Source organism: Fundulus heteroclitus, chromosome 9, assembly GCF_011125445.2.
Source record: "Fundulus heteroclitus isolate FHET01 chromosome 9, MU-UCD_Fhet_4.1, whole genome shotgun sequence".
NCBI classification, from domain to species: Eukaryota; Metazoa; Chordata; class Actinopteri; order Cyprinodontiformes; family Fundulidae; genus Fundulus; species Fundulus heteroclitus.
In genome coordinates, this window is record NC_046369.1 from 19,115,505 (window position 1) to 19,142,066 (window position 26,562).

Sequence of the window (26,562 nt, forward strand, 5' to 3'; positions counted from 1 at the left end):
TCCCTCTTTTACCCGTTGCTGCTGCCATTATTCCCATAGATATAACAAAAGCTTTGTGTGCATTGGAATTTAGCATTCTTCACTTTAATATGTCCGTCCGTCCGTTGTCTTCCGCTTATCCGGGGTCGGGTCGCGGGGGTAGCAGCTTCAGTAGGGAGGCCCAGACGTCCCTCTCCCCAGCCACTTGGGCCAGCTCCTCAGGAGGAACCCCAAGGCGTTCCCAGGCCAGCCGGGAGACATAGTCCCTCCAGCGTGTCCTGGGTCTTCCCCTGGGTCTCCTCCCGGTGGGACGTGCCCGGAACACCTCTCCAGGGAGGCGTCCAGGAGGCATCCTGACCAGATGCCCGAGCCACCTCAACTGGCTCCTCTCGACGTGGAGGAGCAGCGGCTCTACTCTGAGTCCTCCCCGGATGACTGAGCTCCTCACCCTATCTCTAAGGGAGAGCCCAGACACACTACGGAGAAAACTCATTTCAGCCGCTTGTATCCGGGATCTCGTTCTTTCGGTCACGACCCAAAGCTCGTGACCATAGATGAGGGTAGGAACGTAGATCGACCGGTAAATCGAGAGCTTCGCCTTTTGGCTCAGCTCTCTCTTCACCACAACGGATCGGTACAGCGCCCGCTTCACAGCAGACGCTGCACCAATCCGCCTGTCGATCTCCCGCTCCATCTTCCCCTCATTCGTGAACAAGACCCCAAGATACTTGAACTCCTCCACTAGGGGCAGCACATCCTCCCCAACCCGGAGAAGGCACTCTACCCTTTTCCGGTTCAAGACCATGGTCTCGGATTTGGAGGCACTGATTTTCATCCCGGCCGCTTCGCACTCGGCTGCGAACCGCTCCAGTGAGAGCTGTAGATCACGCCCTGATGAAGCCAATAGGACCACGTCATCCGCGAATAGCAGAGACGCAATCCCAAGGCCACCAAAGCGGATCCCCTCAACACCTTGGCTGCGCCTAGAAATTCTGTCCATAAAAGTTATGAACAGAATCGGTGACAAAGGGCAGCCTTGGCGGAGTCCAACTCTCACCGGAAACGAGTCCGACTTACTGCCGGCAATGCGGACCAGACTCTGACACCGGTCGTACAGAGACCTGACAGCCCTTATTAAAGGGTCCGGTACTCCATACTCCCGGAGTACCCCCCACAGGATCCCCCGGGGGACACGGTCGAATGCCTTCTCCAGATCCACAATACACAGATACACACTTTAATATGTGTAATTGTTTAAAACATCAGTTGTGCTGAAAGCTTGCAAAAAAAAAATGTATACATTCCTTTGAATTTGGCATCTTCTTGTGCTTAAACGATTGATTCGTTATTGAGTGCTCGAACCAAGAAAATGTAAATCATTGCAGAAACAGAGAAGCTAATGTGGAAGGAAAATAATTTAAAAGACCCTTAGAAATCCTGCTGAAGTTTTACTTAAGACGGCCTGATCACAGGAAAACATAGATCCTTTAAAGCGGAATATAAAGACATGACAGATGCCTCAAGACGTGGTCTCTATTTCTCCTTTCCGGTGACTTCTCCTTCACAGCAATCGTTCACCGCGGCAGTGAAGTTATACGACCAGGGCGACTATGAAGGAGCTGTAACGCTGTTCGAGGAGGCTTTGGTGGGATACTACAGAGCCGACGTGGAGTGCCGGGCCCTGTGCCAGGGTCCGCAGAAGTTTGAGGGCCACGATCACGTACGCTACCGTTACAGCCTGCATGAGGTTGTGTCGGGTAAGACAGAAAAACTCACAGAGAAATGTTTATACATGGGTCTGAAGCAGTAAAGAAGGAAGGTTTTGGTGTTCCTCTTTTGAAATGTTGAAGTGCTGAAGTCTCAGCACAAACATGAAGATGATTCATTCATGTTAACCTATAAAACATAAACATACTAATTTTACATCCTGACCTCTCAATAGATTATACCCTGTTAGCGGCTTTGACCTACAGCAGTGGGTCAACTCTGACAAATCCAGATATAAAATTTCAAACTTTTAAAAAATGTATTATGTTGCAAAAGCTTCCTGTGACGGTTCCCCGCTTTTATGAACCGACATCAAACCTCCCAAACTTGGCATGCTGCACTACATTAAAAGTTGTTGTGATTATCTATTAGTTGTCATCATCGCTGATGTATAGCAGCTGTTTGATAGTTTTTTTTTTTTATTCCTCAGACTGTTGTTCCACAAACTCTGATGAGATGCAGGATGGTTTGAGAGAGTGGCTACACTGTTTCTCTCTTGAGTTGCTTGCTTGACTGTTTTACCAGCTTTGGTTCTCAGCTCACATTTACATCAGCGTTTCTGGGAGTCCTGCATTGCTCACCTGAAAGGTGCTTTGATCACACAAGGAATAATAGCCGTATTTAAATGAAGAATGGAAGTGAAAAAATAATCAGACATCAGGTCATAATAAGTTCATTGACATAAAGTTAAAAGCCAGTGTATAATTCCCCACCCGTTTTGGCATTTTATCTAAAAAAAAAAGACCAAAAATGTATTTTTTTTTTCACGATAAATATTTGTCACTGTGTATGTACAGTTAAAGTATCAAGACTTTTTATACATGCTGCAATTAGGACTTCTTGGTCATTTTGGATGAGAGTTTTTTGGAGGAAATATCTTTTAAGATGTATATATTTTTAGTTTTTTTTATATATATAATTTAGCCTCAGGCATCTATGTTCAGATCCTGAGTTTTGGGACAATGTTGAAAAGCCATAGGTAACGATGGAGGTAACGAAGGATCAAAGAAACGAACGGAAATGCTTTGCCATTTGTATCTTTTCTGCTCGCCAGCTCTCCCTTTTGGTTTTGCTCTAATTCACTTGGAAACGTTTTCCAAACTTTAGATGGTATCTGGCCGAGTTGTGTTTTCACTTTCACTTCGGCTTCCAGCTTCACTCTAGCCTGTCCCTATAGCTCCGCTTTGTGCTGTCAGAACTGGGCGGCTGACAAGAGTCAGGCCGTTTTCTTTGGACACTGGGGCAGGTTTCTGTGCTGGCTAATTGCTGACAAGTGTTGTCTGCCTCTCTTATATGCGCGGTCGGGATGAATAAACATTAAAAGACAGCTAATCAGTTTTGGCCAGGCTGTTGTTTTCCTTAGAAGGGATTATTTTCCGTAGCACAGTGATAGAGGATTCTGTGAAGATTGTGTAATCGAGTATGGATCTGGAAATGCGATGTGCTGCGTGACTTGGGTTAAAAAAAATAATAGGGAAAGGATTTAAACAGAACCGCTTCTGTCGGTATGAGTTAAACTTTCTATTTGACCTGAATCCTGTTACAGTTCTGAATGATTCGGGTTTGACCTCTGTCCCTCGGAGGCTCTTAAAGAAGTTGAAACACATCACTGCCTTTCTGTCTGAAAGGAAAACCTTGTTGCAGCTGCTTAGGAGTGACCTCACTGCACATACATGCTAACAACACATTCACACACGCATACTGTCACGGCTGGCTGTCTTCTAGACACCCGGCATAAGGAAATGATAAGCAGCCTGCCAAATCCTGGTTCTGCGAAGGATGACCTAATATCAGCTTGTTTTAACTCCTGCGGTGTTCAAACGCTGTTGCTGATTTAATCTCACATAAATGCCTTTATTCTAGAGGCACTTAGGTTTAAAAATGAACATTACAGTTAACTATGTAGAAGGTAGTTCTAATTAGGTGTAGCCCCAATATACAGTTGAAACCAGGTATTTAGAGACTGTTTAAAAATATGCAACTGTTTTAGCATAGTATCTAACACTGAATTTAAGTTAGTTATGATTAGCAAACATACATTAACATACATTTTCTTAGTATGTGGCAGTATTGCCATTTCAAACGTCTGACTCCAGTCAAATGGTATTGACTCAACTAATTTGGAGTCATTGCCTATACGTAACACCCATCAATGCCCAAGATTTGGCTTCCCTGCTCATGTCTTGATATGTTGCTTCAACATTAAACTTATTTTTCTTGTCTTATAAAGCCATCCACTTACTGTTCGTCCTGCAGCAAAACTAGCCACGACATGATGCTGCCAACCCCATATTTCACATTTGGGACGGTATTCTTAGGCTTACAAGCTCCCCTACTGTTTTTCTCCATAGGCAAAGATGGCCATTATGGCCAAACACTTCATTCTTAATTTCAGCAGATGTCTCCAGATATTAAGGTCTTTGTAACTGAGTCCAAACTGTTGTATCTGGTTCTTTGTGTTGCTTTGTGACTAATGGCTTCTTCTTCTCTGAGCGGCCTTTCAGCCCACGTTGGTGCACATCTAGTGGGTAGCGACGCTCTGTTAAATCTGACCGTGTGAACTTTTCTCTGTTGATTTTGTTGCAGATCATTTCACTCAGGTGCTGCACTGTGAGCACGAGTGCGTCCGAGACCTGGCAACCCGCCCAAGCCGCCTGTCTCCCATGGAGAACTACCTGCCTCTTCACTATGACTACCTCCAGTTTGCCTACTTTAAAGGTAGGATGTTTGTGTCCTTTAACAGTTTTATGACCGTCTCTTACGAGTATATACAAGACCTGACAGAGGTGATTAAATGTTGTATTTAAGGAGGAATGAACACACCAACAGTTCCTGCATGCAGATGCAACCACAAAGAGATGCGTACAGCTTAAGTCAACATGCTGAGGACTCCACCCTGCTTGGAAAACCCTTGCTCAATATTTACATTGTTAGATTTCTGCCTCCTTGAATAGTTGACTTTCTTTAGGCAGTCTAACAATGAGGCTCCACATGTAGATCTGGTAGTTTTCAGCTTGTAATATTGTTTAGAAAAAAAAAAGCTCTGGAAAGGATGTGACCTCAAAAGGTAAAAGAGCATTAGATTATATCTGAAGAGATTTACAGGTGCACTTTGAAAAGTCTATACTATTCAAAGTCCAACTGTTTTTTGTGATGGAATAAATTATTTAGCTATTGTTCTTCAAAAATTGTGCTTTCCGAGTAAACGTTTTGAGATGCCTTAATGGAAATAACAGTATTCAGGTTGTCAAAATCTGTAAATTCAAAGCAGTTATTGCGTAAAAGCCAGAATTGTTTGCCATGTCGAGCACTTCTCTGCGCTGCAACCTCAGCCCGTTTCCTTCTGCACAGCAGTGGAAGTTTTAAATCACTCAGCAGTTGTTCTGTGTGCTTTATCTGCCAAGGTTGCCAAAAGAAACCTCAAAAAAAAAAAATGTTTCTGTTTGAGCTCAAATCTCCAGACTCTGACTAACCTGCAAGCTGCAGCTGACGGCAACAAATCGACTCCTTTAGCTACAGCAGGAAGTCCTGTATTGACCTTTACAGCAGGGTAAAGGATGTTTTGACCTAGCAGACATGTGGACCACAAGCTGCCCCAGTGTGGATTTGTGTTTGACAAAAAGCGTTTAACTGTGAACGCAGCATAAAAGGGGAAAAAATGGGTTTGCAGAAGCCATTTTCTTTTTATAAGAACCAGTCAATCAGTCCTCAGCTTTAATTCCCCTGAAATATTTATTTTGAATGTTAGCTGTGTTATATTCTAGCATGTCAGTAATCAAGTCAATCTGCAGTGATGTAAACCAGTCAGAGAAACATTTTAATGCTGCTTCCTGTGTCTCTCCCTGTGCGTTCAGTCAACAGGCTAGAGGAGGCGCTGCAGTGCGCCCTGACCTACCTTCTGTTCCACGAGAACGACGAGTTCATGATGGACAACGTGGATTACTACAGAGAAATCCTGGGACTTGACGGCAACCCACGAGAGGTCAGGAATCTGCTGTGAAAGCTGCCGGTTTCATAGCCATTCGCCGAGTTGGTGAAATAGACGGTCTGGCGGCGTATAGCAGAGGCTCGTAGGTTTGGATTTGAGGCAAGATGTGCTGCAGATGAAATTTATTTCATCATTGGGATGTTAGCAAAAATACACGGATCGGAGTACGTGGAGAGAACCCACTCATGCTATAGGGAGAATATGCAAACTCTATGCAGAAAGACACCAGGCCGGGATTCAAATCAAAGACCTATAATATCAGCAAACGTTAATCTAGTTTAGTAGTTAAATTTAGGACATAAAAGTCATTTATTGATGCAAACAGCCTGGTATATTTTAAGTGTTCATCTTTTAAGAATTATGGCTCACAGCTTTTGAATCCACAAAAAATTAGTTTCTCACAAAATCAGAAAATGAAATCAGCATCTTGATAAAACTTGGCAGCAGAGGGAAGCTTGGCGTTCTCTATTTCCTGGTCGACTGCTGCGCTGACCTTAAACTTGATTGTGAAGCTCAGCGGACCAACAGTAGGGGACGACATGGCTCCACAGATCATCTGTGACTGTGGAGGCTTCACACTGGACCTCAAGCAGCTTGGGCTCTGTGCCTCTCCACTGTGGATCCAGACTACAGGACCATGTGAAAGGAGGACTTTGGACCACTGAGCAGCAGTCTAGTCTAGAGCTGCACCATATATTTTCATTGTGACAATGGTTCTGGATCAGCAGTGGATTAACAAAAGGATTGCAGCAGAGCAAGCTCACGTCCTGGAAATGGCCTTGTGAATTTTGCCCAAATTCTTTAATTAGCTTTGCTTCACAGGTAATCCCTGTCATTGACGGTGATTTTTCCTTCGACTCAACTTTACATTAATATTTTTTACAGCCACTGTCTTCAGCAGTGACCTTTAGTGGATCACCGTCCTTGTGCAGCAGTCTTCTCATCTTTTTGTATATGCCATAGCATTATATTTCAGTGTAATTATTTAAAATAAAGAGAAACAAATATTTGAAATGTATCACTGCGTGCAAAGAATCTTGGTAATATGAGTTTATAATTCTTTAGGACATTACTGAAGCAAATACACTTTCTAATGATATTCTAATTACTTGAGAAGCACTTGTATATTTAGTGAGGCTTTCTTGCTTCATGTTCAAATATGATGACAGATAGACGCAGTGGCTGAAATGATTAAAGAGACGGTTGAAAAAGACACGTTGGTTTTAGAAAGATGGGTACGACTTTACAATAAGGCTCATCTTATAGATGGTTAATAAATAGTTTATTGATATGTTATTAATTAATCTGGAAACACTTTGTAACTTATTCAGAAGTGTTTATTATGTGTTAATTAAGGGCGAGCAAGAGACAAAACTGACTTATTTCTTGCCAAATAGAGAGTCTAATCTGTTCAACTATCTATTTCATCTTGGGTTACTTATATTAAACATCTCAGACTAAGGCTACCATGTAAGCACAAACCGGTCGGTTTTGTCTCTTGCTTGTCCTTAATTAATGCATGATAAACACTTGTGAATGAGTTATAAAGTGTTTATAGATTAATTAATAACATATAAACTATTTATAAGCCAGCTATGAGGGGAGGTTTATTGTAAAGTGGTACCGAAATATGTTTTCTGGTTCAAGATCACCATTCATGAGCTGGTAATTTAATTCATGTTAAGAAAGTTGTATTGACACACTCATGAAGAGGGTTAATGATATGCACAGGTACTTTTTCACACTTAATCCCGTGGGAACCATTAGATTCAGACAGACCTTGAATTTTGAGGACTGAAGTACAGCAGATCTGGATGTAAGGGAACAAATAGTTCCCACGCAGACCACCTCAGACTCCAACCTCAAGGCAACCTCAAAGGCACGTTTCTTGACCACAAATCTGATTTAATTCAAAAGAGAAAAGTAATCCGAAATAACAAAACAAAACCAAAAGGCTAAAGATGGAATATATCTGGCTGTAAAAAAAACAAAACACTTTTTGAAATAATTTTATGGAATTTTGATTCTAATGCCTCAAGTTCCCTGGATTAAGTTTCAAAGAGAGTCCCAAGACAGCCGAATCAATCACAGAGGAGTTAACTCTTCTGGGAAGAAGGGTCTGGTTAGACTAATCAACTTAATAACAAACAACAACGGGACTAATCGTATAACTAATATATGGAGGTATATTACATGATCTTCAGTTTCAAATGAATGGGATTTTGTTTTTGATGTCCCCTCTGAACACTACAGAGACCAAAGATAAATCATTGCTGCAGACACAAATCATCCACACGATCCAGAAATCTGCTCTCTTCTCACTGAAGATGGACTGGAAAAAGGCCCTGGGTGTGCTCCAAACCAGGAAGATGAAAAGCAGATAAAGACATTATGCGGGAAGTGAGGAAAGACTTGAGAAAAAAAACGACAACCTTTTGTTTAAAAAATAAATAAAAAAGGCCACTTCTTGGCAGGAGTGGAAGCTCACTTTCCAAAAATCTCTCAAGTTTGTCATCAGCAGCTTTAACTGAAAAAAAAAATCCTCAACCTCTGCCTTGTTTTTCACCCAAATATTTAGCCTCCCCTCACCAGAAAAGACCTGTTGCTCATTTAGAGCGAGCAAAGCCTTCAGCAGTATGTGTGACTGCCTGGCTAATGCTATCGCTAGTTGAGATAAGGAGACTGAAAGGGAATGTGCTGTTCTGAGACATTTTTCTAGCTTTCCCATTTTTCACGTCTTGTCAGTTTCCTGTAGAGTAATCGGCCCCCAGCTTGCCTCCTCCGTGCCTGCTCTCTCCTTTCTGCCTCTGGGAGCTCATTTGTAGGATGTCAGTGCCTGGCTCAACATGCCTCCCTGTCCAAAGGTCCTGCCTTCACGAGGAAGCAGGAGCGGGACTGGAGAGAACGCAGAACGCCTCTGACACAATCTCTAAGCTGTTTTTCATAGCATGATGGATGATGCTCACGATTTTGTAAGAGTCCTCTGAGCGAAGCTCTAAGGGATGTACAATTTTTAAATCTCTAAAAATATTTTTCATGTTCAGACATCAAAAAACATGATCATGTTAGTGTCTTTTCTTAACGGGGATGAAAATGTGTTTTCTAAACGTGATTTTTATCCCATTTGTTGTTTTTGAAACACATTTAGACATCAAGAAACATCTTTGTGTCGCCGTCTGTTCTAAGCTATGAATGTTTAAGCTTTTCTAGAACATGAAGAAGTTAGATTTTTATTCTTTAGCCACACTGAGCCAAGAGTCCTATTTGTGTAGACTGTTGGTGTAAACCAACATTTTACTTTTCAACCTCATTTAGACCCTAAGAAATGTCTTCATGCAGTTGCCTTTTCTCTGTTGTTGATAAAAGGACATTTTAACATTATGAACAACTTGGGGGATTTTTAGCGATATGACTTAAAAGTGTATTGCATTAACACAAAACGTGATGATAAAAGGTGTTTAATTTAGTGTTTGGCAAGATATTGTATGGCTGGGTCAGAGTGCAGTTTATAGCTAAACAGCACATGATATCTGCATTTACCTGATATTTAAGGAAAAAATACATTTGCTGCTGCTCTCTTGGAACCAGTAGTTGGAAATAATCGTAAAAGTCACAATCTCAACAATACTTTTAGTTTTGGGGGTTTGTAAACGTCATTGCTTAGACGTTTCAATTCTTTCAGCACTAAAAAAAAAACATAAATAATATGATCATTGCCCATCCATAATGTCTTTTCTATGTTGTGACCAAGACACTGTTAGCTTTTTAGCAACATTTACATGTATTTAGACAGAAAACTTTGACTTTTTTCGGGAGTTTTTTTTTTTTTGTATGGAAGTTACGTTTTATGCAAATGTTGCCAAATAGATCATGAACAAACATGAACATTTAGAGGACCTGTGGACAAAATTGTTATTTTCTGTTGTCCCGAAAAGCGTTTTACGCCTTGTCCTTTTGTATTAACCTTTATTAACTTTGAAAACATGTGGGCTTCTTCCACACTGTATATTATATATATATTTTTTTTATATTTAACATCACACTTAACCAGTTTTCTTTCTTTGTTTAGCTTTGGTAGCTGTTTAGCAGTTTAGTTACGTTTTAATATTTGTATAATAAATAATGCATATATATTGATGAATAACAAGTGGTATGTTTGCAAGGTTATTATAACATTTAAGAAGGAGATTATTGCTAATCTGTGCTTGTCTTTAGGAAGCTGAACGGTACCTGAGGAGGCACCATCTGGAACTGGAGCTCCTTGTAATGGGCAGCAGAATAATGGGGGTTGATTTCTCTGATGGGGTGAGTTATTTTGAAGACAACAGCATGTTCATTTGTGTTTTCTTTAAATGTCGTTCTTAATCTTTAAAAGACCCCCCACCCCCCCCCATGCACCAAAAATAAATAAATATAAAAAGTGGTTTTACCAGAAAATGACAAAAACTCACTCTCGGCATGCCTTGGTGCAACAGGTGTCTGGCAGAGCCATAATGCGCCTCTGTTTCTGCAGACAACACCGCCACCTGCTGGTCATACTAAGACATTTCATTAGCGTTTTTGTCTGTATTCTAACTATATTTGTGAAGCGGTGCTTCTTGAAGCACAAACCAAGCTAACAGCAGGTTTCAATTTGGCTCTGACGCAGAATTACTGGAGAAGCACAGGAGGCAGGGATGATTCGAACAGGTAGGCTGCAACGACGAAAGCTAAAAAAAACAGTATTTTTTAATATATTAATTGAGCTGTTTAAGGTGCTTGTGTGCTGCCTGCATGAACTCACTCTCTTGGGTTGAAGAGTCACAGCTTGCGTCTCCTCAGGATCCCCTCCGGCACAGATGGCTGGATGGAGTACGTTCCCATCTCAGAGAAGAAAAACATCACTGTGATTGTTTCACAGCAGCTTAAAGAGGGTGAGAGGCTGTTACTGTGGACAAATTGATAAGTCAGGTATAAAATAAAATGCTATGAGAGTTCATTCAAGTGCTTCTGTGTGTGTGTAGGCGGGCCCCTGCTGTACGACAATGTGCAGCTGGTGCAGACCTCTGTGGCTCTGAACGGGACCCAGCGGGTGCTGCTGGATAATGTCATATCTGAGGAGGAGTGTGCAGAGCTCAGAAAGCTGGCACATGTGGGTACATTACAGAAGCATCAAACAAGGGCTGGTCTTAAATATAAACCCAACTATTTGTTGGTTCGGTTTAGAAAAATCTATCTAAAGCCTATTTTGGGTCTTTTTTTTTTTTTTCTCAGGCTGTGACCATGGCAGGAGACGGTTATAGAGGGAGGATGTCTCCGCACACGCCCAACGAGAAGTTTGAGGGAGCCACTGTACTGAAAACGCTGCAGGTATGCTGACCACTAACGCCTTCCTTAGTTCAAGTGCACATTTCGCCTAAAGGACGCAGGGTTCTCAGTTTGGACTTAGGCAAGTGGTATAATTTCACCTACAATACACACGTCCTGATTCTCGTCTGATTCCCCCTCCCATGCAGTATGGCTACGAGGGCAGAGTGCCCATGAGCAGCGCTCGACTCTTCTACGACACCAGCGAGCGAGTGAGACGGATCGTGGAGTCCTACTTCATGCTGAACACCACGCTCTACTTCTCCTACACTCACCTGGTGTGCCGGACGGCCATCACAGGTCACGCTCGCTTGTCATAAATCGCCCCCAAAACCCCGCAGTCATTCATTTTGGTTTCTTTAGGCGACGCTTTCTAATTAGCGGGCAACATTTAGGTCCGTTTGTGGGCCAAAATGTAAGACAGTCTTTGGATTTCCGTAAAATTGTGGGGTGATCAGAAGTTGCACTGCAAAATCACAACTTAAAATAAGTAAAATGTTCTTAAAATGTGTGTATTTGTCCTTAGTTTGAGCAGGTAAATAAGATGATTTGCCAATGGAACAAGATTTTTGCACTTAAAATAGGAACAACTCATCTCCATCATCTTATTTCAAGTGCAGGATGTCTAATTATCTTATATTAGGGGTCAAAATACTCATTCCATTGGCAAATAATCTTATTTACCTGCTCAAATCAAGGACAAATACACTCATTTTAAGAACATTTTACTTATTTTAAGTTGTGATTTTGCAGTGCAACTTCTGATCACCCCACAATTTTACGGAAATCCAAATTTTACGGAAATCCAAAACATTTTACTTATTTTTAGATCCATTTTTGCAGTGTGCTTTCATCCTTGTCCAACAAATACTTGTAAGTTATATCCAAATACTCCCCACGTGTCAATGTATGTTTGTTTCTTTATCGTTTTTCGTTCCTCAGGCCAACAAGATCACAGGAACGACCTGAGCCATCCGATCCACGCCGACAACTGTCTGCTGGATCCGGACGCCAACGAGTGTTGGAAAGAACCGCCGGCGTACACGTACAGGGACTACAGGTAGGAAATCTGATAAGCGTCTTTAAAGCAGGATGTTCATCTAATGAATTACAGAATCTCTCACCGACGAGCTGTTGTTCTTTAATTTTTCAGCGCACTGCTATATCTGAATGGAGATTTTGAAGGAGGGGAGTTTATATTCACAGAAATGGATGCCAAAACCGTCACGGTGAGATGCTTTTCCTGAAAAAAAAAGTTGACTTCAAAAAATTTGTCCTATGGGAATGAGATAACATCAGAAGTTAATCTATAAATTAAGTGTGCACGGTTGATTTAGGAATTACTTATTTAAAAAAAATGTTATTTCTCACCTAGCTTACCGACGCATCAGAGAGGAGAAGAGAAGCATTTGTCCCTATTGACTCTCACTGTGCCTCTTTTCATTTTGCATTCTTAAACAAACATTTCAAACCCTGAGCTTTATATGTTTCTTGAAATTAATATACTTTTAAAATCTAGATTTACCATCACTTTAAGTAATTTGCGGGGTCGTCCAGCAGAAACTAAATGCGGAGGATAGTTTTAACGAAGTGATGCTGTGTAGAAACATCGTTCAGGTCTTGTTTCTGTCCTTTTCTGTTTTATTTTTTATTTTTGCTGACATCTTTTGCAGGCATCTATAAAACCAAAGTGTGGTCGGCTGGTGGGCTTCTCATCAGGGGGAGAGAACCCACACGGCGTGAAAGCCGTCACCAGTGGGCAGAGGTGTGCTGTGGCTCTATGGTTCACCTTGGATCCGCTCTACAGAGAACTGGTAAACAGCCTTTAAGGTCACATCATGTCTTTGTTTAGTTTTACCTACAGCGCCTTGGAAAACTATTCACACACCAGGAATTATTTACACCCAAAACATTGAAGCTGTTTTATTAAAACTATATGGAAACGATCTACAATGGTAATTACTGCATATTTGTGGAGTACACAGATAAGAGTACATTTTTTTTTTAACAAACATAATCTTAAATGAATCGTTGCTTTTGTCTTTAACCCAGAGACCATTACTTTTTCCACCCTCTTAATAGGTTTGCCCTTGCCCTTTGTTTAGCTCCATCCGTCTTCCCATCAGTGCGGACCCTCCAGAAGAACAGCATCCCCGGAGCGTGATGCTGCCACCATCATGCTTCACTATGGGATTGCTGTTCTCATGGGGATGTGTAATGTCATTAACAAGCAGCATGTTGCACACAGGACAGAAAGTTACATTTCAGTCTCATCTTATCATATCACCTTCTTCCAAATGTTTACCCTACATGGCTTGTGGTAAAATGCAAACAGGGATATTATGGGTTTATTGTTGGCATAAAGCCCAGATATGGGAAGGGAACAGCTCATCATCAAGAATTTATCCCACCTTAGCGGTAAATCTGTGCTGCTCCTCCAGAGTTGCTACGGCCCTTTGGCTCTTTGAATTTATTCTCTGTGCGAATAGTTATGTTGTTTTTTTTTTTTTAAACTTGTAGTGTTATTTTGTAAGCTAACCCTGATTTAAACCAATATTTACTCTCTAATAAAGCTTTCACTCTGTTTACTAATTTAGGCGACTTCTCATGACATGGCTGCACTTAATTATATTAGACTAAAATGGTCTGATTATGAAACGTTTGCTATACATTCAGATTTGTCTTTGTAAAGAATTTTCAATGTCATCTATTCTTTGCTCTGTCACATAAAATCCCAACAAAACACAGTGAAGCTTGAAAAGTGACAAAAAAGAAACAGTCCAAGGGGGTAATCCCATTTTCACGAGGCACTGTTTGGATTGCAAAAAAAAGTTGTTTAGAAAAGTTACTCGCTTTTCTTTTTTTCTTTTTTTCATTTCTTGGTTAAATGACAGCTTATGTTTCTGTCATTTCAAATGAAAATGTGTAATTATGGGAGGATTATTTTCTTAGAAGGCTTCATGTGAAGGAGTGTTTTACCAGCCTGAGTCTGAATGTGCATACCAAAATATAAACTGGGCGTGGCAATGAATAAACTTTATGTATGAACTTGTTCCCATTTTTAATCACTTACTAATCTTTAGGGATCCGTTGCGATTTCTCAATGAAGCAGAAATGATTCAGATAAATTATTCAGATTTAAAAAGAAAAAACATGCATTGCTATGAATCCTCTTATAAGATTGCTCATCATGTGCTAGAATCTGACTTCTCTTACTTCCTCATCCCAGTCATAATCTTAAAATTTCCCCACACACTTACAGTGAAGCTATTCTCTGTGCACAATGTTTTCTGCCATGATGCAACTTTTACATATAATAATATTAATAATCCACATCACTCCTTCTGGTTGGGGAAGTCTTAAAGTACAATAACCAAATTAACTAACCCAACTGGGAATCTGAGACTAAAAATGACATGATGCATGTGAATATTCTACGATCTTTAATGGCAATGCTTGTTTATAGCTGTAAAATGTGAATTAAGTTGTTGTTGTTGATGTTTTTCATTACGCTGTGTCTCATCTGCATGTTTTTGTCCCTCTGTGTCCAGGAGAGGCTGCAGGCTGATGAGGTGATCCAGGCTTTGGACACACAGTCTGTTTGGAGTCAAGGCCTCAACATCAACCCTAGAGATGAACTGTAGAAGCAGTCTGAAAAATGAAAAAACAACTCATCACTTCTTCCCTGTCCTCTTCGGTGAAATTTTGCGGTATATTTTACTATTTATTGAATGACGTTCGCATCAGAACATTTCTATTTTTGTACTGTGTTATACTGAAGTGCAAAGTTAATGACAGTGTTGTTTTGTGTTGTCGGTTTTATGTTTTTTTTTTATTCCTTACATTTTTGTTTAGCCTTTGTTTTTCCAGTAACATCCTATTGTTTAGTGTATTTTCTGCTGTGAACTGTGACATTGATGGTTCACTGTTTTGGGCTGGGATTGTTTAGCATCTTAGCAATAGTTTTAAGGCCTGATTCAATATTTTGTTTTACTGGTCAGTTACAAAATAAATCTGATCCACTTATACCAATTAGTACTGCAATACGTATATTATTACTAACACTAAGATGTTACCCGGTCTTTCAAATTGCCAGTAGTAATTATTTTCAAAGTAGGTTGTACACTGTTTCTATATAGCAATAATCGGAACCTGTTCCAGGCTGAATTCATTATTTCTAACAGGGCATAGTAAAGTTTTGCACATTCACAGACATGAGGATGGTGAGCATGTGTGTGTTTCAGACTTATTTATGTGTCTTAGACAGCTGATGTCTGCATTTGACATGAAAAACTGTTTTTTTTTCATTAGAGATGCCAGCTGTTCCTGTTTCAAGGAATATATGTTTTTATGAGAATTTCATCTTTCATGTGTGTATGGATGATAATGATGATGATGATGCACTGTAAATCCAAACATAAAGGAGTAGCTTTGTTTTCTTATGTGCTCAACCAGGATTCTATTAGTGCCTAAAAAGGCTGGCCACTTTTAAGTTAATTACGAAATGCGGATGAAATGGATGTGCACATGCATACAAATAAAAAAATATACTTAAAATGGTTTGCAATCTGTTTATATATTTATTGTTTAGACTTTAAAATTAAATCATTACAAGTTGAAAACATGTTTAAATACATATTGTGTTGGAGGAAAACTACTCCATCACTCAGATCAGTGTAATGTAGTGTTTTGGTATAAGGAAACTGGACCTCCTTGTAAAGATTGAACGTGTTCAGAAAGTCTCCCCATCTCTTAATAAGGGTTGTAGCCTCTTCTAGTCTGCTGCCAGACCACAACTTGCTCTGACACTATAAAGCAACCGTGTCCACCATACTCTCTGCCTAAACTGCCAAGACACTTAAAAAAAAAGTCTTTCAGAAATATCTGGTAGCTCAATGCTAACATTTGCCAGAGAAGAGCGACAAGACAAGATGTGTTTGTTGCATCAGCTTATAGCCTTGTACGCACTGGCTCTGTGGACACAGCTGTGTTTTCCCTTGTGAAGCTTTAAAGCACGTGCCATTTGTCTAAGGTTCAGACAGCTAAAGTTTCAGGTGTTTAAAACAGGTGCTGCATATATGAGATTTAAAGGGAAAGTTAAAAATGCGTTAAGTTCTGGATTGTTGGGTAGCTAAGCAGAAAACTCTCCACCTTGGAGCAAAAGACTCGTTACGAGATACTTCTACAATTAAGCTGTGTCACTGTCACGTGGCTGGCCTTAAGCGGTTGGAGTACGTGGGGTGTGGAAGGATTGATGCAGAGGCAGATGTCGTGGTCCACAATTTTTAATTATTTGTTTTTATCATACCTATTTACAAAGTGCAAAGGCAGTTGACGGAGCAATGTGTCTTCTCCAGCAGCAGCACAGTAAGTGATGAAACAGGCGCCTTTAAATACTGTCTGACTAACTGGTTAAAACCATAAAACTCTCCCAGGGGTGTACATTTAAAGATGACTTCCTAAAACTATCTAAAACCCTCTATAAACCATAACAACAACCATAAACCATGTAAAACCCCAAGCTATCTACATAAAATCCTAAACCAAACACCAAAGATAAATAGAAACCTCATAACCATATAAAAAGCTAAACTTGGCTCCCCTATACATTTCCCTGCCTTGGTCCAGTCCGGAACCCTCTTAAGGCAGTCGTTTCAGCCCCGGCCTCTTTTAGGGGACGGACCTGGACACAAGGACAAGGTGAGTACAAACCAAACATTTCACTTACACACTTCCAAATACAACACTAAGGATAAAATAGATATTGCACACATATTGACATTCTAATTTTGTCACCCTTCTTCTCCAGGGCCCAACCACTCTACTATAAAGTGCTGCAGTGCCACTGGATCTAAAACTAGGAAAAAGGAAATGCATTCAATAAACACTTATACAAGTAACTGTGCAATTATTTCTTAAATGTGCAAATATGCATCCTTAAAGTGCTGTTTGCTATCTAAAGTGCTAAATAAAGTGCTTAAATACAAAGTTAAGTGTTCATTCTTAGATGTAACAAACGGCTGTTTGTTACAGTCACAATTAATTGTTGCGGGGTGTGGATGGTTACGGTGGTTATGAAGTGTCCCCTTTAGGCTGCCTCAGCCTTTTAAAAGTGAACCACTAGTGCTAACCACATCCCACAACAATGTGCACTTGTATAATAAAGCCAGCTTTGCAGACCCATCCAGTGGCAAAAATATTAGTTTTAAGGAAGCGCTAACGATACTGGCCCCACTTCACACTCACTCCACTTTGTAATTACATCCCCTGCAACTAGTAAACTTTAATAAGCATTATGTGCTTATTTACATAGAAATCAACTGCTGGTCCTGCATAAGCATGCCTGCATTTGAATCAAGAATCTTTATTGTCACCACGTTAACACCTCATGTAATGAGTGCATCAGGTCAGAGTAAGTAGCCGTTAGAAAAGTAATACAGCATAAAAACGAATAACGTTTCAAGTTGTTGCATTTTTATTGATAAAGGTTCACGACTGACCAACACAGTCTTCAGCGTAAACAAACTTAGGGTTCTTTAGTAATAACCGTCTAACACAAACATGACGCCATTTAAAACAAGTTCGCCTGAATGTCTACGGACATTTCAAGGGTGGAGTAGTTTTAACGATGCAGACGTCATCGGTAAATCAGTCCCACGGTGGTCGGCCATTAGCCATAAACTGTGTGGTTTGTTACATTATAAGTCTACATAGAAAATTCAACAATTGTAAAGGTACATTTATTTGTTACAAGCCTTGTTATTAGTTTTTTTTGACGAATTCACAGAGGTTTAATCCTTTACTCTTGATTTAGTAGAAGTCTTCTTGGGAATGAGCCATGGGACGTAGCAATGATCAGCCTGAAATGTCTACTAAGAATTATTACTGTATTGTTATTTAAGACACTTGTCCGGTAACTGACTATAAAAGCTTATTACACGGTTTAAAAAGTTCTGAAAACCTTTCAGTGTCCAGCAACATCCAGGTTTGCTTAAACACAACATAAACATATTTGAGATTTTCTGCAACACGATAAACCAACAAAAACAAAATTGCATCTTTGGAAATAAACCAGTAGGTAAGGTTTTTGACCCCGTGTCCTCGGCCTACATGATACGAATCAAACACTGTGATCAAAGGCATACAGTGAGAAACAATGAAGCTGTATTGTATAAAGATCCTCACAGAAATGAATGTGCAGCTGTTAATATGAATCATAGTAAAAAACAAGTTCACTCAACACGGGTCTGTTTATATGAGAGGAGGTCACTGTGGTTTGCTTTTTTTTCAAGACATATTTTGACATAGCACAGAAAAAGAGATAACACGACAAAACCCAGAATAGACGCAGGAAATATATTTCATACATACTTTAGGAACAAATCATAACATTAGTTAAAGGTTGAACTGGAGCTATATTGGAGTGTGTCGGGCTGGTTCGGCTCAGAAGTGGTAGGGGACCTGCTCTGTGAACCGGAAGGGCTTGGTTTCATTGACGGTGTACATCAGGTCCCTCATACGGCGCGCACGCCGCTCCTCCAGCACCAACCTGCGTGAGTGCTCTCGGGCTGCCAGCTGCTCTGCTCGCTTCTCAGCCCGTTTCCGCTTTAGCCACCTGACAAAAGAGAAGAAAATGTGGCCAAAAGGAGAGATTTCAACACATGATTAATTAGTCTAGTGATAAATATTTCTGGGTATGTTATTGCTCATCGGCCAGATCCCTATACCTCCCCTAATAGGAGTGCTTGTTTCACTGGCTTGATCAAAATTGTAATAACTATCTATATTTCTCTTAGCTTCAAACTGAAAATTAAAAAAAATTACAAATATTAAATATTTCACACAAAAAAAAAACACAACAGTGCATTTACTATGTAAATTCACATGGTTACTGATTTTACTGTCTCATAGCACTGGATCCTGGTAGGTGTTTTTACCAACATCCTTAAACTTAACCCCATCCACTGGGTTTTAGACAGACTAAACACCTCCGTCAGTCTGCGATACCCTAAACAAAATGAGAAACCGCACGGAGGGGTAACTAATTCTTTGGTTTACTTGTCTGTCTCCGCATTAAATACTTGAGTACATTACAGGCTCCAGCGGAGTGAAAACCGAGCCCTTTACAAGGGCATCACCTTTAACTACACTGCCATGGCAACGATACGTGGAAAACGTCGGCTGTTGAGATGGGAGATTATCGGACAGCAAAACGTGGGTTTCTTACTACTGCTGCTGACTTTGAATGAAACAGTTACAGTAAAGGACCAAACTCACAGTTTGAAGGCACGTTCACACTCCTCGCGGCTGTGCAGCAGGTAACTAGTGTCCTCCTCGAGTTTCCTGAGCTCCACCAGCTGCCTCTCTCTCTGCTGCTGCTCCTGTTTCCTCTGAAGCCACGACCTGAAGGCCTCCCCCGGGTCACAGGAGTCTCTCTGTGACAGAGAGCAGACACAGAGACAATTCAAAAAAATATTTGCGTCTTTCTTACTTGGAAAGTTTGTATCAGCATTATACTTTTGAAAATCATTTTTTAGGATCCTCATTTGACAATGGCAGCAGGGACACCAACCTATCCAAAAAAAAAAAAAAACATTTTGAACTTGGGTTTATACGGAGCCCGGGAGAGCTCACTTTAAGATATTTTTTTTTTTCAGGTCGTGATAATTTGTGAGCACGTTTCCTTTAATTGAGTCCTCGAATTAATAAAACTTATTCGAGCACACGTTTTAATTATTCGTGGGTGCGTTTTAGTAGATCGAGATCTCGAATATACTATAACGTGCTCAAGTTTACATGTGTTAAGAAAATATTGAGTGCATGTTTTACATATTGTGGTCACGTTTAAGTAGATCGTGCACACAATGTTCTATAACCATATTCATTAAATTGTGCTCTCGTTTTAGTAAATAGTGCACTCGTTTAATAAATTGTGCCCTTGTTTTACTATGCTTAAAATGAGAGCTCAATTTAGTAAAATGAGCTCACACTATAGTAAAGCGAGAGCACAATATAGTAAATTGTGCACACGATTTAGTAAAACGAGTGCAAAATATAGTTAAACGAGTGCACAATTTAGTAAAACGAGCGCACATTCTCTCAACATGCAAAACTTTTTGCAATGACCCCTCTAGGGCTCCGTAGGTTTACTATCTGAATAAAACAAATTTTTACTCATACTGCTTCAACTTTCAGCACATACAGACGGAAATTGATCAGGATGCACAGGAGGAAGAAAAGACCCAACCCACCTTTAGCCAATCTTAAACAAGTAGATGCCAAAAACAGTGCTACTGTTGACGGTGAAGTAGGTTTTAATGCGGACAGAGAGAGTGCCAGCCAAGAAAAAAAAACACCTAATCCTAAATCAGCACCTTCAACCTCGACTGAAATATGCACGCCCAATGCCTGCTGGAGAAAACGTTTATCGCCAGATGGTGACAAAATAAGGATTGAGCTTTTAAAAAAAAAATAATGGTGAAAGGTGTGTTCAGAGGAATCAAAAGGAGGTTTTCAAGCACAAGAACACAGCCAAAGCCAAGCATGCTGATGGCAGACTCATGCTGAGGGTCTGCTTCAGTGCCAGTGCTGCCGGGATGTTGCACAGTGAAGTGGAAAATGAAGTAGAACTACGTCCAACTGTTTTCAACTTGACTCCAAATCAGCCCTTAAATAGTTGAAACACTGAGAATTAATGCTCAACCCTGCAAAAAATCCTTAAAAAACACATCTAAGCAAAGAAGGCAAATGATTTAAATAAGCTTTTCTTACTAGAAGAGTTCTCAAATGTCCCTTCATCTTCCCAATAGCTAGAAAAAACATGGTGTTCCTCTGCAAATTATTACAGGATGTTTATCCAAACAGTAGCGAGGGTATGTAGATTTTTGGACCGGTATTTATATTTGAAATTACACCTAAACACTTAATAATGAATTAATGAAAGAAATAATGAATTGAAATGATTTATAATGACATTTATGCTAAAAAGGTTTGCATGGAAACTTCTAAGTGGCTCTGTAACTTGTGTAAAAATGTTATTCTAGCCTCGGCTTATGACCCTAAATAATTAGATAATTGTATTAATCTATTTCCCCCAGCAGCTGCCAGTCATGTTGGACTTTGTTTAGTCTAGGACTTAGAGAGAAGCTCCAAGAAGCCGAGCCGTGAAGGCCATTGCTGGCGAGCAAGATGGTTAAAAAGCCAATATCTTCTTGTTTTTGTTAGAACGGACCGACCCCTGCTCTGGAACACATTTCCCATTCTGTAATCTGTTCTCATTCTTATAAGAATTTAATAAATGCTGACTTGGATGAAGAAAAAAAACAATCTTCTTCTTGGCAATTTACTAAATTAATTAAAAACAATTCTCCACAACAATCTATAACCATCTGTTCTTGCACTTCAGGAAAATGTACGTTGCTAGTGTTCCACCTTGACAGTTGTGTTGGTTATTTTTACACCTAAGAACAATTGTTTGAACAGTTTGCCCTTAAAAAGCTAATTCAAGCTCCAGTCATGCATCGTTCATCTAAATGAAATCTATTTAGATATTTTTTAATGACTGCATCCTGAACAAACGCAGGCTTGGGAAAACGTTTCCTCTGAAGAAATCAGTGAGAGACTTCATGCTCATAGAGAGGAGGAGATTGGATAATTCTTATTTTACCAGTGGATTAGTGTTTGGCAGATTGGTGCTGCCTACTTTAGTATTCATCCTCTCTATCTCCTGGGCACGTTGGATCCTTCTCTCCTCATGAAGCTGCTCCCTTTTCTTCATCAACCACGCCTTGAAGGCCTGCTCGTTCTCCTGTCTCTTAAGCTCCTCTTCCTCGTGTTTCCTCTGCTCTGCCTGATGAGCAGGAAAAAAACAAAAACACTATGTGAATAAAAGGTTACTAATGCCCACTATAATGCTTTAATGCTAACATCTAAGGATTTATCTTTTCTATTCATCACCACCTTCGTCCGTTCCATACCTCTCTGGCGAGCCTCTCCTTCCTCTCCTGCATCCTCTGCAGCAGCTCTTTCTGCTGCGGGGAGAGGCTGTAGGTGGCCTGGCAGGGCGCGCCTGCTGCGGACTGCGCCCGCCTCTTGCTGTTCCTGCTCTGGCCCGCTCTCTGGCTGTGGCTGGCTGAACTGGGCCTGACCCTGGGCTGAGCCGGAGGTCGCGGCGCTTGAAGTTGACCGACACCCATGTGGAAGGAGGCTGAGCCGACGCGGAGCTGAGGCCAAGAGGACGATGAGCCGGAGGTCTTCCTGACCCGCTGATGGACACGCGGCGAAGACTGCGCACTGTTGCCTAAATGGTTTGCTATAGGCGGGAGGACGCTCTGGCTCTCCACATCCTTCATGCTGACGAGGTCAAACTTCCCATCCTTTTCCACGAGAACTTTGCTCTCCTTAGCTTCCTGAGGCCCCTCGCTGCTGGGCCCTCTGAGTCCCTTGCTTTCGTTGCGCGGAGAAAGTTTTAGCTGGGACATCTTCCCCGATACCTCGGTGTCTGCATCCGCAGCCTTGGCTCCGTCCCGGCCGCTTTCTCCTCCATCAGCCTCGGTGTTATGTGCCTGAAAATCGAGCGGGGGCACCACGAGGTCCACCAGTGTCTCTTTAAAATGAAGCCGCCTCTGTCTGGTGGTATCTGGCGGTTCCTGCTCCTGTAGCTCCTTGTTAGCCTGCTGGATCTTCTCCAAGATGTACTTCTTTTCCTCGTCTGTCTGCTCGTCGGTCTCAGGAGGAGGTGGTACTGCAGGTGATGATTTACTCGGGCTCTCCTGGTCAATGTCGCACTCTAATGGCTCCATGGGAGGGGGCCACCTCTCTTCCTCCTCTTCCACATGCTCTGGTTTTTGGCCCCTGTGTTTGTTTCTGTCCCCTTCTTCCCATTTCTTTTCTTCCCCCAGCTCTTTTTCTATTTCCGCGTCTATGTCCTCATAGTCAGAGCCCTGTCAGGTAGGTAAGGTAGACATATTGCTTTTGTTACTCAGGCTGTAATGCAGACGAAAGACCAAGATCAACACCCAGCGGTTGATAACCTGCTGGCGCGATAACAGATATGTCTGTTTGCTCATCAATATTGCATCGGGAGCAGAAGAGTGAAAGTATGCCGCTGTATGTGGAAAGCATTGGTTTCACATGCCAGCACTGAGATGGGCCAGGTCCTGTAACTCAACGCCATTGCCTATCACACTTTGAGGGAGCTCTGTGCAAAGTCGAGAGGAGCACCAAACCTACGGTGCCTCTCAATAGTATTTATAACTTTGAACCATTTTAGATTTAGCAACAATACAGCCACAAAATTCATGGTATTTTACTGAGGTTTTACGTGATAGACCAACACAAAGAGGAAGATCATTTTAAAGTGGAACAAAAAAAGGTGGACTGCTTTAATTTTTTCTTTTTGAAAAGTAGTGCATGGATAACAAGGATTTTATTTGTATAAGATCTGTTATTTATCATGATCTTCACTATAAACAGAGCAGAAAGTAATAAAAATAAGGATAAACAATGCCATAGGTGTGCCCAATCTTTTCACTGGCAGTGTCTTAATTGTTGTGGAGTCGTGAAATATCACTATTAAATGTAAATAATGATGTGGCATATTTGATTAAGGGTACATTTTATTTTGAAGAGCAGTATTTGTACTTGTGGGGCTGTGCTTGTACACGGAGGCCTCCAGACATAGTACAGCAACAATTGCCAAAAAAGACTGCAGTGAATTTTAAATACTTTTAAATGTCCCCTTTATCATCATTGTATTAAACACCACAAAATATCACAATTAAATCATCCATTGCTAATGAATATTCAATAGTTATCTAATAAATACATGCAAACCCCATGTGTGTTATTTAATCTCAGGATAAATAAATTTGCTCTGTGAAGGCCTCAGAGGTTTATTGGAGAACATTAGTGGACAAAAAGCTACATGGAGACCCAGAAACATAGCAAACAGGTCCAGGATACAGCTGGGGGGGGAAATTGAAGCAGGGTTAGGTTATAATAACATCCAGTTGTCCCCAAGTCAAGATCATCACCAAGAGCAGTGTCCAATTCCTCATCTGAAAATGGAAGAACGGGACTATGGCAAAGCAACCGAGACATGGCCGTCCACCAGGCCGGTCAACAAGGCTATTAATCAGAGAGGCAGCCAAGAGATCCAGGTTTACTCTGGAGGAGCTGCAGATATAGATAGCTCAGGTGGGAGAATCTGTAAACAGGGAAATAGTTTGCCACACAATCTACAAATTTGGCCATTATTGAAGAGTGGTAAGTAATAAATAAAGCACGGTGGAGGTAGTAGTATACTGTGAAAGTGATTTTTTTTTTGGCAGCGTAAGAGAAACTGGTCATAATTTAAATGGATTAAGGTAAATAAAGAGCAATCCTGGTAGAAAACATCTAAAGTTATACGTAAAAGAAAAACAAATCTAAACACAATGGAGGAGCTGCAGTGCAATTTTAACATTTAAACTATATTCAGCAACAGAACCTCTTAAGCTCGAGCTATTCTGCAAAGAGAAATTGGATAACATTTGAGCCTCCAGATGTACAAAGCCAGGAGAGACATGCCCCAAAAGTATTGCAGCTTAATTGCAGTTAATGGAATAAACTGGCAAAAGCTGAACACAAATAAATGCCACCCTTTAATTGGATTTTTATTTGTTTAAAAAAAACAAAAGGAAAACCGTGTATTTATTTCCTTCATCTTCAAAATGATGTACTACTTTGGGTTGGTCAATCACATAGACAGATAGTGCTGCAGTGTGACATGTTGAAACCTTAGGAGGTACAAAGACTTTTGCAAGACATTGGAAGTTCATCCCATAAAACAAAACATGCGGTTATCAAAAGAAAAAACGAAAAAAAGTAGAAGAAATAAAACGGTGATGCAGCTTGTTACCTGCTCTTCACTGTGGCCCTCCTCACCGATCAGCCAGTCAAGATCCTTCTCAAAGTCGTCTTCATACTCCTCCTGAGATTTGGTCGAAACAACCTCAGTCATCATCTACTGGTGAGGGATAAAAGGAGCACAAAATGTTGAAGCGATTTGGCAATATTTCTAAGCTAGTTTTATATACCTGTTTGTGGCCATACCAATTTGCTGGTCGACCTTGTTTTATACTAATATGGATATTCCCTTCATAGGTTTTCATTTTGTTCCATGATTTGGTCCGTCTTCATAGTTAATCTGTATTTTGGCTCTATTATGCTGTTATTGTTGCTTTATTTAAACCAAGTCCATGTGTTTTCTTTGTTCTTGTTTATTTGTCAGCAACGCATAAAAGAAATATCAAATAAATACAAACCTAGGAAAACTATTTTATCTACTGATACTCTTCTACATTTAAGCCCAATGAATATAACCTATTAACATCTTTAAAGTGGAAGTGCTATTAAATTCATTGACGCAGGCAAATTAATGTTAGCATAAGTCGTAAAAAATATTATCTGAAGTAGGGACCAGGGTCCAACAATTGTATGTTGTTTGAATAAGCAAGGCAACGAAATTAATCATGATATTTTCTTTGAAAAGTAATGCATATATGATGAAAAAAATAAAAAAAACTCCAAACATGTCGTCCGTAATATGTCGCCATCTGGTGCATAATAGGTGGTACTGCATAATTAGCTGAACTGCTTATTTTTAAAACCATGAATCTGAACTCCGTAGTTAAAACAACGGTTATATGTTTATTTTTATTTGGACACAGTTGCAATTCGTAAGAATTTTCACTGGACCCATAACAAGCTGAGACGAAAATACCCCCCAGTAGTAATCCGTTTTTATAGCACTAAATAAGAGGGGAAACGGAAAGCTGCACATTTATCCTTTATTCTCTCAGTCTGAACACACAGCGGTGATAAAAGACTCTGACCAAATGAGTGTTTAGCTACTCAACTCACCATCAGCTAGTAATGCTGCCGTCGACGAGTTAGTGAAATAACTTCCTTGTTATCTCTCCATCGTGTTGTCTCACATACTGCGCGGCAGTCTGGGCTGCAACACCTGCGCTCATAATCTGGCCCGAGTCTCCTCAGCCTTAAAAGCTTTATTAGACCCGTCGTCATGGTAACCTACAACACGCTTACTGCGAGCATGCGCACCAACGCGGTCAGAGCTCATCCAGTGAGGTCCGAGGCTTACACGCCTCTATAAACTCATTCAGTCAATGAGAACAGCTATTATTGAAAAGCAAATTTTTCACGCAGTAAAGCGTTCTATGAACTAATTACAAAACTGATGGTTTCTAGTCTTTGTTTCTGTTAATTATGAGCGGTTGAAAACGTGACATTTAAGATTAGAATATATCAGACCAAAAAAAAAAAAAAAAAAAAAAAAAAAAAAAAAACATTTGAATTCTGAAGTGTGGGCTTAATGGAAACTATGTTTAAAATATTGGTTGTTATCTAATAAAAGGTACTTTTAATCTGACAAACGACCCTCATATTAATGCATACCGTAGTATGTTGAATATGAACTC

The 26,562-nt window shown here is 40.5% G+C and overlaps 2 protein-coding genes across 4 annotated transcripts in view; one reads left to right on the plus strand and one right to left on the minus strand.

Annotated features, from left to right (window-relative positions):
- p3h2 (prolyl 3-hydroxylase 2) overlaps positions 1 to 15,637 on the plus strand; it is a 66,104-nt gene extending 50,467 nt beyond the window's left edge. The window contains exons 3-15 of the mRNA XM_012877884.3: positions 1,547 to 1,736; positions 4,333 to 4,464; positions 5,601 to 5,728; positions 9,950 to 10,039; positions 10,383 to 10,423; positions 10,556 to 10,647; positions 10,738 to 10,865; positions 10,988 to 11,083; positions 11,230 to 11,380; positions 12,023 to 12,140; positions 12,234 to 12,309; positions 12,754 to 12,894; positions 14,632 to 15,637. Coding sequence (XP_012733338.2) covers positions 1,547 to 1,736; positions 4,333 to 4,464; positions 5,601 to 5,728; positions 9,950 to 10,039; positions 10,383 to 10,423; positions 10,556 to 10,647; positions 10,738 to 10,865; positions 10,988 to 11,083; positions 11,230 to 11,380; positions 12,023 to 12,140; positions 12,234 to 12,309; positions 12,754 to 12,894; positions 14,632 to 14,724 — 1,476 coding nt within the window. The 3' untranslated portion in view covers positions 14,725 to 15,637. The remainder of the gene's footprint in view (positions 1 to 1,546; positions 1,737 to 4,332; positions 4,465 to 5,600; positions 5,729 to 9,949; positions 10,040 to 10,382; positions 10,424 to 10,555; positions 10,648 to 10,737; positions 10,866 to 10,987; positions 11,084 to 11,229; positions 11,381 to 12,022; positions 12,141 to 12,233; positions 12,310 to 12,753; positions 12,895 to 14,631) is intronic.
- A 1,788-nt stretch (positions 15,638 to 17,425) lies between these two features.
- ccdc181 (coiled-coil domain containing 181) lies at positions 17,426 to 26,144 on the minus strand. 3 transcript variants are annotated; one of them, XM_021324176.2, is made up of 6 exons: positions 25,985 to 26,144; positions 24,981 to 25,088; positions 22,057 to 23,022; positions 21,747 to 21,929; positions 19,358 to 19,515; positions 17,426 to 18,695 (listed from the first exon to the last, which is right to left on the minus strand). In XM_021324176.2, exons 2-6 carry the CDS (start codon positions 25,083 to 25,085, stop codon positions 18,524 to 18,526), a joined length of 1,584 nt encoding a protein of 527 aa, XP_021179851.2. In that variant the 5' UTR covers positions 25,086 to 25,088; positions 25,985 to 26,144; the 3' UTR covers positions 17,426 to 18,523. The 3 variants fall into 3 exon arrangements, with proteins under 3 accessions (XP_021179851.2, XP_012733393.2, XP_012733394.2); XM_012877939.3 differs by having other exon boundaries at positions 17,427 to 18,695; positions 24,981 to 25,085; XM_012877940.3 differs by having other exon boundaries at positions 17,430 to 18,695; positions 21,783 to 21,929; positions 24,981 to 25,085; positions 25,985 to 26,143.
- Positions 26,145 to 26,562: the final 418 nt, after the last annotated feature.